The sequence below is a fragment of the Leuciscus leuciscus genome (genome assembly GCF_965113295.1).
Source record: "Leuciscus leuciscus genome assembly, chromosome: 6".
In the NCBI taxonomy this organism is placed as follows: domain Eukaryota; kingdom Metazoa; phylum Chordata; class Actinopteri; order Cypriniformes; family Leuciscidae; genus Leuciscus; species Leuciscus leuciscus.
This window is the reverse complement of record NC_138730.1, coordinates 16,119,599-16,139,136: the sequence shown is the minus strand read 5'-3', so window position 1 is coordinate 16,139,136 and position 19,538 is coordinate 16,119,599. Positions and strand designations below refer to the sequence as shown.

The following is a 19,538-nucleotide window of genomic DNA, read 5'->3' as shown; positions in this document are numbered from 1 at the left end:
TGTTAAATGTTTTTCTGCATAATGGCTTGTTATTTCCCCCCAAAACTGTATAATAGTGTATTTTTACATAAAATAAAATAAAAGTTTTTATTATATAAATTGTTATTTTTTTTATTTTTTTTTAGGAAAGAGAATCATCTAGTGCTGTCAAGTCAATTAAAATATATATATTAAATTGCATATTTTTTTGTAAATAATCACGATTAATTGCACCTAACAAAGTTTTTTATATATTGTAATCATTTCAATATATCAATACATTTTGTGTGTTTTTGTCCGTTCAAGCACTGTCTGAAGCGGCTTTCTGTGCGCTCGTGTGTGTGTGTGTGTGTGTGTGTGTGTGTGTGTGTGTGTGTGTGTGTGTGTGTGTGTGTGTGTGTGTGTGTGTGTGTGTGTATATATATATATATATATATGTATGTCACACAGATAGGAGATTCAACTTGATATAACTTGATTTGTGTCTTGAATGATTTAAAAGCATTTGCATAAATAAGAGTGTGATCATATAATGTAACGCTAGCCAAAGGATGACGGAAAAAAACGAATCCTGAAATACTTTCAATGCGTTAAACTGGAATTTTTTTACGAATCTTGCATTGACGCATTAATTTTAACACATGCGATTAATTATTTAACGCAATTTATGCAGCATTTGTTGTTTTTTTCCTGTTACACACACAAATTCTTATGTTAGATGCTATTAATTGATTTGACAGCGCTAGAAACATCATATATTGGGTCCTTGGCATCAAAACAGCAATTTTTCCACTAAATGCATACAGAGTTGGAAAAAATCACATGAGTTGGTCCAGTTTTGCATTGCGTGACATAACTCACCATGTACGAGGGAAAGATAAGCACTCTTTTGTGCTTTCCACATGGCCATTGCGGGTCATCCAGAAGATTTGGGTCATAGTCCCTAAAATCTCCCAGTTCATTCCCTATGAGAAAAGAGAGGGGCAAATAAACAGACCATACATACGCTGAGATTGCTTAATAGTCTAAACAAGTACACAACTTAGTTATGTAGCCAATACATTTAGAACAGCAACATTTCTGATACACACTGAGAGTATGAACAGAGGACGACTATTTTGGTAGGGCACTCAATATGTTTTAATCAAGAAGTTCATGACCTTGCTCATAAAAATAAATAACACATTATTAAACTAAGGTCTTACCAAAATGCTCATTAAACTGAACAAGCAGCCTCTTGTCAGGACACATTAGGGAGATTGAGGGAAAATGAAAGAGCCATGACAAGCTGTTGGCACACGCACCTGTATCAAGGCTACTCTGGTTACTGTTGGCACGTGCCAGGCTGAGGCTGCGGTGGCTGGCATTGCGAGACTGAGAGAAAGACGACGTGGAGTCGATGGTGTTTCGACGACCCAGGACATTGGTTGGATACAGGAACTGTGTGTATGACACTGTCTGCCAAGAGATTTACAGCATCATAAATCTTAATGAATATATGATCAAAGATTAAGAATGTATACTAGCCACAAAAGAGCCCATCAAATGAATATACAAGGAGAAGGGAAGATGAAAACAGTGTTCCTTTAACCACATACCTTACATTTTTTTATTTCAAGATTCGGACAATCTATGTAACTCTTGGCCCTCTAGTGGTTAAATAACAAAACTGCATGCATTTTGTGGACGAACATTGTTTTGGTTGTGCTTCGGCTCTGCGTGACTGTGCGGATGAATATGGTTATTACACTGCTCTTAAAACATTAACTACCAGGCTAAAGAGATATAACCAGTTTAGACTGAAAGGATCTCAAGCTGACTAGCTGAAGACGTAACTGTAGCTGTACACAATAATAGACACGGTACTTCCTTGAAAATAAATTTTAGCACAGCGTAAACAATCATAATGAAATGAACTTTCACAATCCATCATTTTTACAATGAACTCTACACATGGCAATTTATCGGTTGAGTAATAATCTCTGTCGCATTCAAAACATTCCAAATCCCTCAGATTTCCGAAAAGCCAAGACAATGTTGATTCTTGTTTTATTACGAGCTCTGTCATGCTCTCTTTTCCCCAGCAGACTCTCCTCTGTTCGGCTTTTGTTTAAAACGGGAGATTCCCTGAAGATTCGAGATTTAGCAGCTCCATCTCAACCTTTCTCGTCGTGACAACTAACCTATATTTCACTCTCACACCAAACACACGTAAGAGTAGCAACTTTTCTCTATTTACGGATCTGGCGAGACATGCACGGTTTACACAATTTCCCGTGAAAACCATCCCGACAGCACTAAAATCTAATTAATAGGGTCTAATCAGGTCTAAACACTATTAATAGTGGATCAGGGTAAGAAAAAAAAAAAAACGTGTACCTTTAATAACACTTGAAAAAAATGATCATTTGTACACTAACCTTGCCATCTGCACCCAATTCAACCCCCTCCAGGCCGATCACCATCTCCTTGGCACTTATGCCACCCGAGGGGTGTCGCTGGCGCCCGCTTTCTGCCTTCACATCCCTGCTGGGGCAAGAGAACAGCTCAGAGCCCCTCATGCACACACAGCAGTCTGAACTGGCAAACCTGCTACTACATCGGCCACAATAACCCGCACGCCTGCATTATTTTTATTAAGGTTAAAAGGTATTTTAAATTTTAAATGTTGGCTTTAAGAGGATGAAAGAAAACAATATAGTAAAGTGTTATTTTTAAACCAAATTCTGTACACTTAAACTAAACAGTGTTTATTCTATCATCATTTTATACACTTATACAATTAACAATCATTTTGATAAATGTTATTATAAAATAGTATTTACTGAATTAAATGAATAATATAAATCAAACAGTGGCACAACAAAAAAAACAAATCAAGTAAAAAAATGATTGCACTGCATTATTGTTTCATGCCCCAATGATCAAGGTGAATGGATTAATGGATAATATATATTTATAAATATATAAATATTTTGTTTGTCAGGGTCCAGGATTAATAAAAATATATATATAATTATTAATAGCAACTGACATGACTTTTTTTTTTTTTTGCAAAACGAACAGAAATATAAGCTGTTGTTTCAAAATTATCACAGCGGTGTTAAATTCAGGATATTATCGTTAACTAAAACCATAAATAAAATCATTCCTTGAAATGAAATAAACTATACAAAACAATTAAACTTATTTTGTTTCAAAGGAAAAATTTCTCATAAAAAAAAACTTTTTTTTTTAACATGACAAAATTACTAAAACTATATCTACAATTTAAATGAAATGAAATCTAATTCAAACCATTGACAAAAACTACAATAGTAGATCAATGCTATTAAAATAACTGCAGGAGGGTTAGTCAAAACTCTTTAGTGCTCCGTTACCTTTACATACTAAAGGCCTCAAAGGAAAAAACAACAACCAAGTGTCTAGAAAACTGTTAGTAGCGCCCAGAAGACACAGTTACGTCACGGTTAGTCTACTAACATCAAGACTTTGTTTGGCAAACACTAGAAGATTTGATTATTATCTGACATGTGACGATATGAAGCAGAAACATTACATTATCTAAGTAAATAATTTTGACATGTCAACACCTAAAGTATAACTAAAGAAGAGAAACAAAACTCAAGAGACAGACCAACTAACCAGGTGTGATGGCCAAATAAACCAAAAATACTGCATTCATTCACGTGCAGACTTAGAAGCAAAGTCGTATTAGTAGATGCCAGGCAGAACTCGGCGTTAGCACAGTATTTGTGAGATGTTTAGTGATGCATCAATAAACTCAGATCCCGTGAGGATACAGGCAGCAGTTATAGGTAATAAGAGCCCTTCAAACCGCTCAGTCAATGGAAAAGCATTAGGCAGGAACTAATATGAACAGGTGCCCTTGAGAGTTTTTGAATAAATATTTAAAGACAAAACCAGATTTTCAGGAGGAGTCCATGGCAACCTCTAGTCAAGATCCACAGTGTATAAGATACACTCTTGGCCATCCCATAACCCAAATGATCAGTTCACATGACCCGTTCCTTCAGCTTGCTGACATAAACCTTGTGTGTGTTTTAGTGTAACATTCAATCAGGAATACAGGAGGATCTATCGCTCCTCGGCCACTGGTGGCGCTGATGCAAGCACAACATGTCCATTAACTGGCACTACATTCAGGAAACCCCACTTAGACTGCGCTGTCAATACTGTGCACTGTACTGACAAACCGCCAAGCCAAAACATCAATGGACTAAATCATGCTGAATGTAGCATATTCATCATACTGACAGCATAACTGGGTGGTTTCAATTATATAACACTATATACATGGGGGTCCAAATGTATGAGACTACATTGAAAACAAAGAATCATTCTGAATGTCAGAAAATGTCAGATTTATTTTCTTCCATTAGAATATCAAGTGTTTGAGTTCATGTCTGCTCTTATTGCCATTAAAACAAATGAGGGACTAACCAAACGTCATCTTGGTATTGGAATTGGTGGAAACTTTTCAATGAAACTGTTATGCCAATAATACACTTTGCAATGCATAGTGCAAACTAATGCACTTTCAATAGTGGTCTGAGACTTTTGCAAGAGACTGAATTTATCCTTAAACAATATATTATAAAACGCTGAGGCTTTTATCTCTACTAGGCTTTTATCAATTGTCCACTGTACATCGATAAAAGCAAGTGTAGCCATAAACAGAAGGTTTAAAGGGATTTAATGTCACCCTTTGCCCAGTTTCAAATACAGTTTCTCACAAAGTATTCATTCTTTGTCTCACTGTATCTTTTAAAATCATTCATATTAACAGGTTTCTTTCGTAATTTATAGAAACATGATGAATAGTGCAACATCTAGCAGTTCAGTCGTTATTCATTATTGATCAAATAAAAGTATGTGAATAAAATGCAGGACTTGAGGTCATATCAACACAATCCCCCACAGAGCCTAATCTCAGATAGTAATAAATCCAATGACTGTGATGCCCTCAAGTTACAAGAAAACAACTCTTGAGTCTCAATCAACTGCTCAATTCTTCAATTTTTACTCGGGTTAAGAGAAAAATCAAATAGGCTTACACTCTATAAAGCATAAACTGGTTTAAAAATGAACTGTGTAATTATTAGCATCACCAAATGTGAGTGCAAAAGTAACTGTTTTCAAACAGGTTTCCCGAACAACTCCTCCACCTTCTATTGGTCAGTCAAACAGGAAGTCCCTCCTCAAATTTACACCATTGGCTGAGCTGTGCTGGATTGGTCAGGATACTCACAGATAAACAGATTAAAGCACCACCACTAGCTCTCACTTTTCTCAAGGAAATAAACCCATAAATGGCTTAGTTGTTTCTGCATTTCATTACAGCAATAAATGACACACTTCAGCTTAAAACAATGGGAAAGCAGGCAATGCCAAGATGTAGGTAAGAAAAACAACCCAAGAAGTTAAATATCAAAGCAGATGGCAAGATTTATTAAATCTTAAGTAAATAAGCTGAAAAGCAGTAGATTCAGGATTTAAAAAGCCTGTTCTTGAAGAAAAAAAAAGCGGTAAAGTCAAGGGTGAGGTCTAAAGCATGCCCAAGCTTGTTGGTCAATCTCTCTGAATTGAAATTGCACACCTACTACCAAAAATCTGGACAGATATGAAATACTGATACAAACGATCCGTGCACAGAGTCTAAAAACATGAACAAATATATGGAAAAAACTTGAGGTACACTTTCCTTTAAAAGAAGTATGATTATTTAAAAGAAGGACGCTAAACGTTTAATTGTGGACCCATTATTAATGGCCAGGGAAAAAATTATCAAAATGAGAAGATGGGAAAAGTGAAGGGATAAAAAAAGGTTGATGGTGAATAGAAGATTTGCATGCTGAAGAATACATACCCTGTTTGGCTACAATCTCGATAGGGCAGGACAGAAAAAACACTATAGAAGGATCTTCTGCCACTGATAAGGACTATCCTATAAAGACAAAATGATACATAAACTAATTTAAGTGAACTCTGTCAATAAAGAGGTCAGGACCACAGGCAAAGATGGAGAGATACACAGCAAATAAATGATATTTAATAGTATGTCATATATTACGTATACGAATGTATATGAAAAGAATACGCAACAAAGATAAGAAAAAGAAAACAAAAAGAAAGGCAAACACTCTTTGAAGTAAACTTTTTGAGAAGCCACCGAGAAACTGAATATATTTACAAAGAAACAAAGGATTTAAGAATGGAATATTCTGCCAAGGCTTTCAAGTTCTTATATTTCCCTCAGAAGTTCAGGAACTGCTAATAACTGATCTGAAGCACAAAATAAACTAAATAATGGATCAAAGCACAGCTGGAAAAATACTACTTCTTTTTTTTCGCTCTCTCACACATCAAACACTGCAGTTAGCTTTACTAAAACAAAAGTCAAAGTCTGCAAGTGTGTGTATTTGATAGATATTCTCTAAAGCCTTAAGGAAAAACAATGCTGGTCACAACCTCTTGTTTTACAACACACCCATTCACATTCAGAGTCACAGACAAACACTAAACACAAATAATAATAATAAAATACCCACTAATAACATGCCTAAAATGTTTGGGTTTCAGAGAATGTCTGAATCTTAAAAGACCAGAGGGTCAGTTAGGGATAACACACACACACACACACACACACACACACACACACACACACACACGGTGAATGTGATTCCACCAAGTACAACATGTTCCTGGATCAACATCTTTGTTGATCTTGGAAAGACACTTCAGATTTGAGGATTTATGTCAAGTTTAGGCTTACAGCCAGGGTCAGGTGCTTCTACATCAGTGTTATTCACCATCATTTCCTTCTGATTTTAGGGAAAATGTATTGGTAGTTATATAGGGTTGGGACTACATTTTCAGACAGGAATGTTGTTCCAGAATCAACTAAATATGTTGACCCAGGAACATGTATAACTTAATCACTGTGACCCAAATGACGCGACTTTATTAAATTGGAAGAAATATGATGTTTGCATACTTAGTGTCCATGATTATGCCGTGAAAATTCCATTAAAAAGGGAAATAATGTTGTAATCAAATCTGTGAAATCTATGGATAAATTCAGGGGGAGTGTTTCTCTCAAACACTTGGTGCGTGTGGGTGCTGCTCTTGGCGAGATGTGTGTGTGTGTGGGTTGTTGGGTAGATGTAAGAATACCTTCCATTGCGCATATCATGTTGTCTTATGTTTTTGATGAAGTGGACCTTCTTGAAACTCTTTGGTCGGGGTGAACCAGACAAAGTTCGGCATCTAGATGAAACAAAGCAGCATCAACAGTTCATGAAAAAAAATATAGCAAATTTCGGCTGCCTGACTTTATTTTGTCACAATATTTAACTATATTATCGCCCAGCTCTTTATACAAAGTTGGATATATAAGTATGTCCAACTCAATCTGCTTACGTACAGTACACTCACGTAGGGCGATACATAACACATGGCATATCGCAACTGCTCGATTACTGGTATCATTATACAATATTATCACCCATCTCTAATCTGCTAAATGTGACTAAGGCATGAAGATATTAATATATTCTAAATATTAACAATTTTCTGTAAAGCTGCTTTGAAACATGTATATTGTGAAAAGCACTATATAAATAAATTAGACTTGACTTATGACCTTATGATTTTCTTAAACTAACTGTTATTGTACATCGTTTTTTTTCCCTCTTAATGTATTTATTGTTATATAAGCGTTATCCTAGTGTAACTCCCTCCAAACACTTCTAGTAAACCAGAATATGTCTGAAGAAACCAGTTTCGTTAAAGATTAAATAAAATAATTGTGTTAAATATAAACTATGTGCAATGTTTCAAAATCATATTGGACAGCGCTAAAATCCCTTTTAAAAGTAAAGAGATTTATCTAATGTTAACTGAAGGAATAATTAAATGGGTAACCATAGCAATAATTAACCACAATTTGGCAGAATCAAACAATTACCATGTAATGTCTCTAGCTGTTGAGAAGTTTCTGCACAAAACATGAATGTTCCTACTGGTAAAATACCTGCGTAGAGGGGCGTTCTCCTCAATATCCTCAAGAGTCTCCAGTGAAGAACGCTGGGATATTAGTCTCCGCCTGCAAATTAACAACAACGGTGAGATTTTATTTTGCTCCATTCATTAAAATCACAGCCATGAACGTAAAAACTTCACATTTTCATATATTCCTTGAATGACATGAAGGTAAGCACATTTCGCTTCGTTTGATGGAATGGGAATAGTGAATGTTGCCAATAGTAATAACCAAATGTCTCCATTTTGGTGTTATATAGTCGGACTTATAACCGGTACACATTGTACGATTTTTGATTTCTGTGGTCTTGGCTCCTACAATCTAGGCCTACGTCTATTGGCTAGCCAATACAAATATATGGCTGAATAATGAAATGGCGTATTGATCAGCGACATGGCTCTAAAACTTAAAACTACTTACCTCAAGCTCCACTTGCATAATTGGCTCTATAGCCATGTCCGCATATATATTCTCCTCTTTGGCTTCCTCCTTTTTTTAAGCACATAAAAAACACAATTGCCAAAGTGCGATTCATCTTGCTCTATTTGTTTACCACTAGCGCATGCTGATGACGTTTTATTCTTCTATACTAACTTGCGTCGTAGCCTACGATTCAATAGGTGACATCATCGTACAGTCTACGTACATGTCGTACTCAAGTTTATTAGATCCATGTCGTACAGTGTGATTTGTAATGATCTTATAGGATTGTCGTGATCAGAATCAGGCATTACATGTGCCATGATTAGACCTACACACTCAACAAATAATCAATTCATTACAGTTGTTGCCACACAATAGGCTCATGTACAAAAATAGCACAGCATTTCACACACCACCTATTGAGTCAAACATATAACCAACTTACGAATTAGCACACTGCCAGAAAAAGATTAGTTGAGAACAACATTAGAGCATTACTTCAAATCCAGGTTAAAGTTTCCCCATCAGTACCAAACCTTTTGTGTTTGACTTTTTTTTTCCTGATGTAATATGAGATCACACACAGAATGTTCCAGAAACAAGCCCCTGTAAGAGGATAAGTCACAGCTCCAGCACAGATTTCAGTTACATTTTTCACATAACACATTCCTTCTCACAGGCTGAGGTAATGAGGAACATATATTAGTCTGCTGATAAGGTACAACACACATGGGAGATTGAGAAAATGCCTAATAAGCAACACTTGTTTCTATTTCAAGACATTATCATAAGCTGTTTTTCACACACTCCGAGCTTGAGTTCTTGAGTTCTTGATTTTTGCTTTTCAGGGGCAGATAGCAGCTCCTTGTTGCAAAGACCTGTATCTGTAGAAACGTGGGCTGATGAATGTTTGTGTTCCTGCCAAAAGAGCTCTGAATTCAGACCAATAACAGACACCTGATAAGAGTGTGACTACTGTGAAAGTACACTAAGAGTTCATTCAACTCTTCTTTCTATTAACTTCCACATTTAAAGTAATTTCTTCTTTTTTAATTTTTTATTATAATAACTCCAAGATCAAAGAAAAATGCAAAGGTTTGCGAAAATATTTCTCCATTGTGCAACCAAGTGTTGAGAACATTTAAATTTTTGCACTCTGACATAGGCATCTGTTGACCTCACAATCTCAGAGAAATTCAATTTGATGTATAACCAATTTGAAACTGGCTCTTTACACACCCTCAAAATTCCTCTTATATTTTTTTATTCATCAAACACTCCATCAGATCTTCCTCGAGCAGCCTGAGACTTCCACGCACTTGTTACGGTGCATTCCATTTCTCCTCGTAAGTGGGAAATTCCTAGTTTCCAGTAGGAACTTTTAACTGGAACGCCCCTTTAAGTTTGAGTTGCAACAACCCTGACTTCAGAATCCATTATGGCTGCATCAACTGTAGTGAAACAGCAGTACTTTGTTTATTAGCAATTTTGTTTGTCTGTGTCCACACTTGTAGTTTGCTTCGCTTGGTTCGTTTGGTCTGGACCAATTTGTTTCACATCTTGTGACATCATGCGTTTTTAGTTGGTGTACATGTCTTTGGTCCGTGTTGCGTTCATATTTCATTCGAACCGCATCAGAGTTTGTCTGAAAGTGGACAGAGACTCATCTTTTCAGAGGTCTTGATTCACTTGTTTGATGCCACCAGGGTTCAGATGGCAGCGTTCACACTTATTCAAATGAACCGCACTAACAGAGCAATCGCACCAGGGTTCGTTTAAATCGAACCAAACATGGCAAGTGTGAACACACTCAAACTCAGTGGTGCACACAGTACTATCCAACCTCTGTTTGTGGACATGATACTTCAGTGCAAAATACTGCTTTTTAATGAGTTTGTATTCCAAAAAAGCAAGAACAACAAAGATTTGCCTGGATGCGTCCATCTTAATTTTCCGACCCGTTAACAGGAATGCGCTCGTATGTGGAATATGGTCAACTCGTATCATTCCCAGCATCGACATCCCTCTTCCGAGGTAAATGGAAAGCAGCATTAGTGTCACTCTGGGCAATGAGGGTTACATGAACACTTATTGCAAGTGGAATAATCAGTCTGTGATTATTGTTATCAGAGAATAAGGTGCATTAACATATCTGTAAGGTGAGCCTTGACTCTCACAAGATGTTTATGTCTCTCACGGTGTGTTCGTAGAAAGCAACTATACGAGGCCACTTCACCAGCAGTACTTGCCTTGTACAATAACACCAGAGAGCACAGGCTGCCCACAACAACACCTCAAACTTACTCCACATGGCAATCTAAATAGACTTCCCTTTGGTGTATTTCAACCACTGTCCGTTTGGTCACATTCCCAAGGAAACACAACATACTCTAGTCCTAAAAAGCAATGCTTCAAGGCATGCAAGGTATGTTGTTGTGTTCCAAAAAGTGTTCAAAACAACAGCACTTCACGCTGCTTTCTCAGCATTGCTGCCAGGGGGTGCTATTACAGTGTCTACAGTACCTGCGTCCCATTTCATATTTCTCAAAACTAGTCTACGCTGTTTTGTAGTATCTGTAGTGTGAATAATGTGTTCTGAAAAACAGTGAGGCGTAGTGCACTATAAGTGCAACCAAAAAAATGGGAACAGACACTTAAGTTGCAGCTTTTTAATTTTTTTTTATATAAATTACACCTTGTTTTGAAGGAATGATCTTCAGTTTGCAGAAAATCTTTCTGAGATAGTTGAAGTTAGCAAACTGTTTGCATGTTAAAAGCTAGTTACATCAAAAACACATTTGGTTGATCGCACAGTCAAAATAGAGTTTACGCAGAGATGATAACGTTTAAAAAAAATTATAATTTGCACCTTGGAATCTATTTCAGGGTTTGCGTTCTCGAGCCGCCAGGCACTGTTGTTGTGCGGATGAGCGGGCCGGAGCGCGTTAAGGGTTTTCTGTTGGAACGGTGTCGTGTTAGCGGCCCTTAAGTTAATAACTAATGATCTTTGCAACAGAAGTGAATCAATCAAAGCTAACTTTAGCTGGACAATAACTTTTATTCTAGAGCTGCTGTAAAGCCAAAACAATCTATGTTACTTTAATGTCCTCTTATCACTGTAAAGCTGCTTTGAAACAATCCATATTGTTAAAAGCACTATATAAATGAGGGTGACTTGACAACACAGTTAAAAATGTATTTGTCACTGAATTCATTATTCATTCAAGAGCTTCGTTCAGAAACGCTGATTCATCCAGTAATGACACGAGTGAAGTATTTATGAGTGAATCATTGAATCATTCACTCAAACCAATTTTTTTTTATAATTCATTCCAATTAATTAAACATATTAAATAGACTGCTAAATGGAGTTTGTCAAGCCTCTAACCTTTAAGTAAATTAAATGTTATTTATCGTGATCTCTATTTCTGTACTTGTTTCGATCGTTACAATTTGGAATTCAATACAAATACATTTAGATATTTAGAAGTGACATTGTTAAGCTTATTATTTTCAACAAAATAAGCTAATTGCCAGCACAAAATACAGTATAATAGCATTGTAATATAACAATATAATATATATAAATTAAAAACAAAGCAAAACACAACTGATGCACATTATTTTCTAGAAGTAGACTGTAAAAACCTTGCTGTACTTGTGTGTATATTAAGAGAATGTACACCACCATACTGCTCCGACGCAAGTGACTTGAAAACCCATCCTTTATTTCTGCCACATCTGCTTGCCAGTATTACACAACAGCATTTCCTTGAACTCAATCTTTAAAATAGCACCATTCATTGTTTTAAGTGCGGGATTTAATCCTGTAAAAGTCCTCTGTTCCTGAAAATTCTCAGGAAAAAAAGCAATGCAACAAGCCACGACAGCACGTGGTTTTTTTTGTGTGTTTTTTTTAATCATGTCTTGGCGAACATTTGCCTGGTTGCAATTTCCACCACATCCAATACTGGTTTCACGGTTTGGTTTAAAACCTTATTCTAACTCCCTTTATTTCACTGGAAAAAAATGTCAGCATAATCTTTCAGCAATGCCAGCTAACCGCACAATAGAAAGGAAAAGGACACGCTCCATCCAAAACATGGCCTGTTTCAATGGTTATGGAACACATCCAATAATGAGTCTGGAAGAAATGTCAATGTTTGGTTAAGAATAAGTTAGGTGCAATGCTTAAAAGATTTCACAATATGTGGAAAAAGAAAAACCAAAGATCTTTAGGACAAAGTAGATCATAAATGTGTCCCTCTCTGTCCTATTCATGCGCTCTAAAATAAATTCACAGTATTTTCCTGAATATAAAGTTCATGTACTGTAACACTAACTTTTACTGTATAACAAAAACTGACTTCATAGTGAACAAAAGTATGAATTATGTAACTGATGTAACAATAGTTACTGGTGCCTGTATTAAAGTAGTCTTTTAAACTGTGCATATTTGTTTGTTTTTTTGTTTTTTTTGCTGTTGCTTGTTTTGTAATGTTCATTTTATTTTTATCTAAAATGATGTCTGTTGATCTCTCCAAGTCCTGTAACACTGATCCACTATCTGGGACAAAAATAATTAAAAGTAAATTAGGCCTACGTTTCCAGTCAAAGGCTATACTGAATAATAATCCCTATAATGGTAAGACAACAATTTTACACTTATTTTCACAACACTGATTAATTTGTTTTGTTTTTTCGGTAACACTTTACAATAAAGTTCATTAGTTAACATCAGTTAATGTATTAACTAACAATGACCAATGCATTTGTTACAGTATTTATTAATCTTTGTTAATGTTAGTTAATAAAAATACAGCTGTTCATTGTTTGTTCATGTTAGTTCACAGTGCATTGACTAATGTTAACAAATATCACCTTTAATTTGAATAGTGTATTAGTAAATGTTGAAATTAATATTAACTAAGATTAATAAATGCTGAAGAAGTGTTGTTCATTCTAAGGTAGTGAACTAATGAGCCTTATTGTAAAGTGTTACCGTTTTTTCTTCAGTAATTTGATCTGCTAAGGCAGGAAAAGACTTGTCCTGCGTTGATTTCCCAGTAAAACTACGAATACAGAATTATTGTAAATTACTGCTAATCCCTTTCAAATTTTTGGAGCGCTATACTCAGTTGTCTTGGAGAACTATTGTAATCACGAGGCAAGATTTAGTTGGCACCAGAAAGACACCGGCCATTTACACAGATGTATAGCTACCCATTAGAGCGCAAGAATTACGTAACACCACACTCTTCACACAGTGAGACCTGAACGGCTTGCAATAATGCTTTTGTCTGGTTCGCCCAATCAAGGCAGACCGTCTGGTGGCTTAGACAGAAGGCCCTGAAGAACAGGATCGTATAGGGTGTGTGCGCCTACATGTTTTTCGGAGGCATGTGCCAGCACATGAGAGGCACGACTACTCTGCACAGTCTCTCTTCACAGGCTGCTCTTGGCAGCGCATCTAAAGGTTTCGGTCTTCCTGGCGGAAAGTGGCAGCCCATGCAAGGAGGGGGTCTGGGAGAGGAAGTGGAGGTCAGAGGCAGGGAGTGGAGGGAGGAAGAGGGGGAACGGAGTCGGGGCAGAGACTGGGCATCCTGCCTGGAACCAGTGTTTGTTTCCAGCAGCTGCCCATTAAGAACAAGTCCCACACTGTTTAAAGCTCAAGTATGTAATTGTTAAAATACTTTCTCCTATCTGAGCTTAATATGAGGAGACGACTATACACAGTAAAACAAAAAAAATCTGCGAAATTTACGGTAAAAAAAAAAAAAAAAAGCTGTAGTTGCCAGTAAAAGTGAAAAGTGTAAACATGCTCAGGTGAAGAAATGAGTTTAGCTGAACCAATGTTAAACAAGGGGATTGTTTCAGGAAAACTGTTTGAAAACAATCATTGTTTTTACTATTCTTTTTGGTAGCTCAAAAATTACACACTTCACCTTTAAGAAAAAGTACACGCATTTGTGTGAATTATCGAAATCAGCAGGTGAGTGTGAAAACACAACTGTCCTCATAACAAATACGGCTTACTTTAAATTTGGCAACTTCATCTTGAAGCTAAATGAGAAAAGTTGCATATAAGTTGTGCTGCCATTTTCTTTAAGTAATATTTCAAAGTAAAAGTTGTCAAAATTATAACAACAGCAATTCAATTACCACAAAGCTAGTATCACAGCATACAAGGTTACAGGTTTTGAGTAAATAATGGCTTACACTTTGTCTGTTAATCAAAGAAAGCTATCTTATGGCCTCAAAAAACAGAATATGACACGTAATGTGGACTACTTTTATGATACTTTTGTTTTTGTTGTTTTTATTGTTTTTACAGTATGAATAATCTCTAAATTCTGCTAAATATCACATGTTCTCAGTTAAAACATCTAAATATGTTCTAAAAATTATTTTTAAATGATTTAAATTGTTGGGTGAACCATACCTTTAAAGATACATTATGCATCATATTTTGTAAAAAAAACAAAAAAAAATGGTAACACTTTATTTTACAGTATTTTGTTACACGTTACACATATTTACTATAGTAATAACTATAAATTATGCATAATTACATGCAACTAACCCTAAACAAATCCTAACCCTATAGTAAGTACATGAACTTCATTAATATTACTATGTACTTAAATGTATAATTACACTGTAATACTGACACCTTAAAGGAGAAGTTCACTTTTAAAAAAACTTTTGCTGATAATTTACTCACCCCCATGTCATCCAAGATGTCCATGTCTTTCTTTCTTCAGTCGAAAAGAAATTAAGGTTTTTGATGAAAACATTCCAGGATTTTTCCACATATTATGGATTCCATTGGGACCCAAACGGTTCAAGGTCCAAATGACAGTTTCATTGCCGCTTCAAAGGGCTTTAAACGATACCAGACGATGAATAAGGGTCTTATCTAGCGAAACGATCGGTCATTTCAAAAATAAAATAAAAAGTTGACGTTTTATAAGCACAAATGTTCGGCTTGCTCTGTTCTGTGATGCGCGTTCGTGACGTCACGTAATACGCAATTACGTTGAAAAGGTCACGCTTGAAAAATTGAAGAAAATGTTCTTTTTGGCTTTTTAATATTAAAACACTCAGGATGCGCACACGAAATGGGCATTTTAAACGATAAACTGACACAAATACATTTGAAAATGTTTATATGGTCCTCCTTCCGCACATTTGTAAACACATCAAACTTGACCTTTTCAACGTAATTGCGTATTACGTGACGTCACGAACGCGCATCACAGAACAGAGCAAGGCGAACATTTGTGCTTATAAAACGTCAACTTTTTATTTTATTTTTGAAATGACCGATCGTTTCGCTAGATAAGACCCTTATTCATCGTCTGGTATCGTTTAAAGCCCTTTGAAGCGGCAATGAAACTGTCATTTGGACCTTGAACCGTTTGGGTCCCAATGGAATCCATAATATGTGGAAAAATCCTGGAATGTTTTCATCAAAAACCTTAATTTCTTTTCGACTGAAGAAAGAAAGACATGGACATCTTGGATGACATGGGGGTGAGTAAATTATCAGCAAAAGTTTTTTCAAAAGTGAACTTCTCCTTTAAATAAAGTTTAACCCAAAATGTATATAATGAGCGAGTGCATCATCTTTCAAACTGTGAATAACTACGGTACGCCTATAATAAGGGTTTATATTCTGACTATTTAAACAGAAGTAGCTCCGGCTACAGTGTTTTTCTATAAGACAGACACGTGGCAGTTTTGTTTATTAACTGCTGGAGTGCCAAAAGTTACATAAGTGTACCTTTAAGAGGTTTTTCTATCTGATCTGACCTTTAAACATTTTACTGACGAACCCTAGACAGAATGATTCAGACATATTAAATTAGTTTGGAGTAAAACCAGTTCATGTAGATGTTAGGTCATGAAGTGCATTTTGACCCACCTTGCACAACTAAACCAACAGCAGACACACAATCATTAAATGAAGCAAGAATTAGGTTTCAGGTCAGTTCAGTCCCGCAGTGAAGCTCTGAAACAGTTACTGTCCTGAGAAAATAGTTGTGCATTGAATCAAATTTGGTTATGTGTCATTGTTACAGTGTAATTATATATTTAAGTACTGAGTAATATTAAGCAACTACATGTACTTACTCTAGGGTTAGGATAGGATTTGAGGGTTAATTGCATGTAATTATGCATAATTTACTGTTATTACTATGGTAATTGGTAAGTACATGTAACATATGGATACTTTAAACCAAAATAATGTCCTTGTTACGTTACTGTTGTAAATACACTTAATTATAGGTTAGTTGCATGTAATTATGCATAATTTATTGTTATTACTATGGTACATGTAACATATGTAACAAGGACACTGTAAAAAAGTGTTGCCTAACATTTCTGTAATGTGTTGTAGGTCCAATTTCTTATACAAACAAAATATACTACCTATATTCACAAAAACCTTCCCTGCTGTCTCGCTGGCTCAATAACAAAACAACTGAACAAAAGACGCCCAACTCGGAAGCATGGCCTCTAGAGTCTCAGATTACAGCATGTTGATATGTTCAGATTAAAGCACACAAAGCAGGTGCAGAAGTGTGTGTGTGTTGCATGCTAGAAAGAGAAAGTAAGTGAAGAGTGTAGATTTGGCTGTGCTTTGCATGCCTCTGAAGCAACAGTTAGAGCAAAAGACACTGGCTGTTTGGCTGAGATTGAAATGTTGTGGTTATGCTGGTTAGAACCGAAAGTAATGTGCCCTGCAGACACTTCGGTGTCACCACCTGCTCCTCTCCGATTAGACACACTTGTCACTATGACCATGCTAAATATATGATGCCGGGACTTTAAAGATACTGGCTGCAGTGTGTTTTTCTTCAGTGAGGACATTTCGAAGAGAAACATTAGGGATATTCACATCTTAATAGTTCAGAATCAGAATATGAGGATTATTTCTGCTTTTAGAGGGCCATTTGAAGTAAAATTAACCAGATAAACCACAGCTGATTAACTAAAAGTAATTTAATCTGTATTGAAAGATATCTTTTAAATTCTTGTTTAAATGTTTTGGTCCCATTGCGAAAGAGCTGAAGTGAAAAATTCACCCATGCAAACGGTGTCATCAGCTGTATCCACAGAAAGAATGAAGGTCGCTTCAGGATATTAATGAAGGATGTACTGTGGTAAAGTCTGAATGGAGTTTATTGATTGATTGATTTTTCGAGGGACTGTGTTTAATGTGTCTAATGGGGCCATTAGTTCAATGGCAGCAAATCTCCTATTTCAATAAAATCTAGGTAATCCCTCACTTCACAGCTTGTATAATGTGTATTCCTCTAAGAATACACCTGTATCCCACTGACACACACTTCTATCAGTACATTGTATCACACATTTATTTTTACATAAGTACATAGTACTAGTTAAAGACACCTGATATAAAGTGGGACCAACTACACAGGTGTACATTTGCTGTACTGTATTGTCTGGATTTATAAAGTTTGAAAACTATAGACCGTAACCGTTTTTTTACAGATTACAGTATGATGTTGCAATGCAAGTGCGAATGTTAGAACTTTGCAGGTCTGTCACCATTTTATATTATTATTATAGAATTGTGTTTTTCACCAAAAACTATTTAGACACTTATGCCACACTTACAAATGCATGAACGCTATCATATCCAATATATTAAAGGGATAGTTCACCCAAAAATTCATGTCATAAATGTCATTAAATACTCAGTCTCGTGTCATTTCAAACCTGTAAGACTTTCATTCATCTTCCTAACACAAATGAAGATCTTTTTGATGAAATCTGAGAGCTTTCCATCCCTCCATTGACAGCTATGCAACTGCCACTTTGATGCTTCAAAAAGTTCATAAAGAGATCGTAAAACTAATCCATATGAATTGAGTGGTTCACAATCACATTTTCTGAAGAGACACGATTACTTCATATAATGAACAGATTTATTTTTTTGAAGCTCAAACGTGCAGCGTGACACAAGAATGAACCTCATTGGTTCTTGATGAAGCTCAAACATGCTGCGGAACACGAGACTGAACCTCATTGGCTCTTGCAGAAGCTCAAACGGGCTGTGTAACACGAGAATGAATCTCATTGGTTCTTGCGGAAGCTCAAACGTGCTGCATAACACGAGAATTAATCTCATTGGTTCTTGCAGAAGCTCAAACGGGCTGCGTAACACGAGAATGAATCTCATTGGTTCTTGCGGAAGCTCAAACGGGCTGTGTAACACGAGAATGAACCTCATTGGCTCTTGCAGAAGCTCAAACGGGCTGTGTAACACGAGAATGAACCTCATTGGCTCTTGCAGAAGCTGAAGCTCAAACGTGCTGCATAACACGAGAATGAATCTCATTGGTTCTTGCAGAAGCTCAAACGGGCTGCGTAACACGAGAATGAACCTCATTGGTTCTTGCGGAATTTAAAACTTGCTGCGTAACATGAGAATGAATCTCATTGGTTCTTGCTGAAGCTCAAACGTGCTGCGTAACACAAAATGAATCTCATTGGTTCTTGATGAAGCTCAAACGTGCTGTGTAACACGAGAATGAACCTCATTGGTTCTCACACGTCAAGTGAACATGATTGAGCTTCTGTTTACCACAACTGATGTGTGAGTTGATGAATGTTTATGTGAATAAAAGTCTAAATTCAATCTGTTCATCATCATCATCTAAAGCAAACAAGTTTCTACAGAAAATTTGGATTAAACCACTCAACTTATATGGATTAGTTTCACAATCTCTTTATGAACTTTTTGAAGATCCATAGTCGCCCTTCTGAAGCGCCTCAACGGAGGGACAGAAAGAGCTCAGATTTCATCAAAAAGTTTTTCAAAGATGAACGGAAGTCTAACGGGTTTGGAACGACACGAGGTAATTAATGTCAGAATTTTCCTTTTTGGGTCAACTATCCCTTTGAATATGAAACTGAATTAGGCCTACATTTATTTTAAAGAAAGATGATACTCTCTTGTTTTTCACACAAGCAAATTGCCAAACAAAACAAAACAAAAAAAGTTAAAACAATAGGTATACTGATCAAAAAAAGTCGA

The 19,538-nt window shown here is 36.2% G+C and overlaps 1 protein-coding gene across 2 annotated transcripts in view; it reads right to left on the bottom strand.

Moving 5' to 3' along the window:
* Positions 1-19,538, bottom strand: part of cables1 (Cdk5 and Abl enzyme substrate 1) — a 31,330-nt gene that overhangs the window by 8,876 nt on the left and 2,916 nt on the right. Inside the window, exons 2-7 of one of the 2 annotated variants that reach the window (XM_082174017.1) lie at positions 8,036-8,107; positions 7,177-7,269; positions 5,870-5,947; positions 2,400-2,505; positions 1,284-1,437; positions 841-944 (exon numbers count right to left, since the gene is read on the bottom strand). In XM_082174017.1, the coding sequence (XP_082030143.1) occupies positions 841-944; positions 1,284-1,437; positions 2,400-2,505; positions 5,870-5,947; positions 7,177-7,269; positions 8,036-8,107 (607 nt within the window). The remainder of the gene's footprint in view (positions 1-840; positions 945-1,283; positions 1,438-2,399; positions 2,506-5,869; positions 5,948-7,176; positions 7,270-8,035; positions 8,108-19,538) is intronic. The other variant, XM_082174018.1, reaches the window with a different exon arrangement.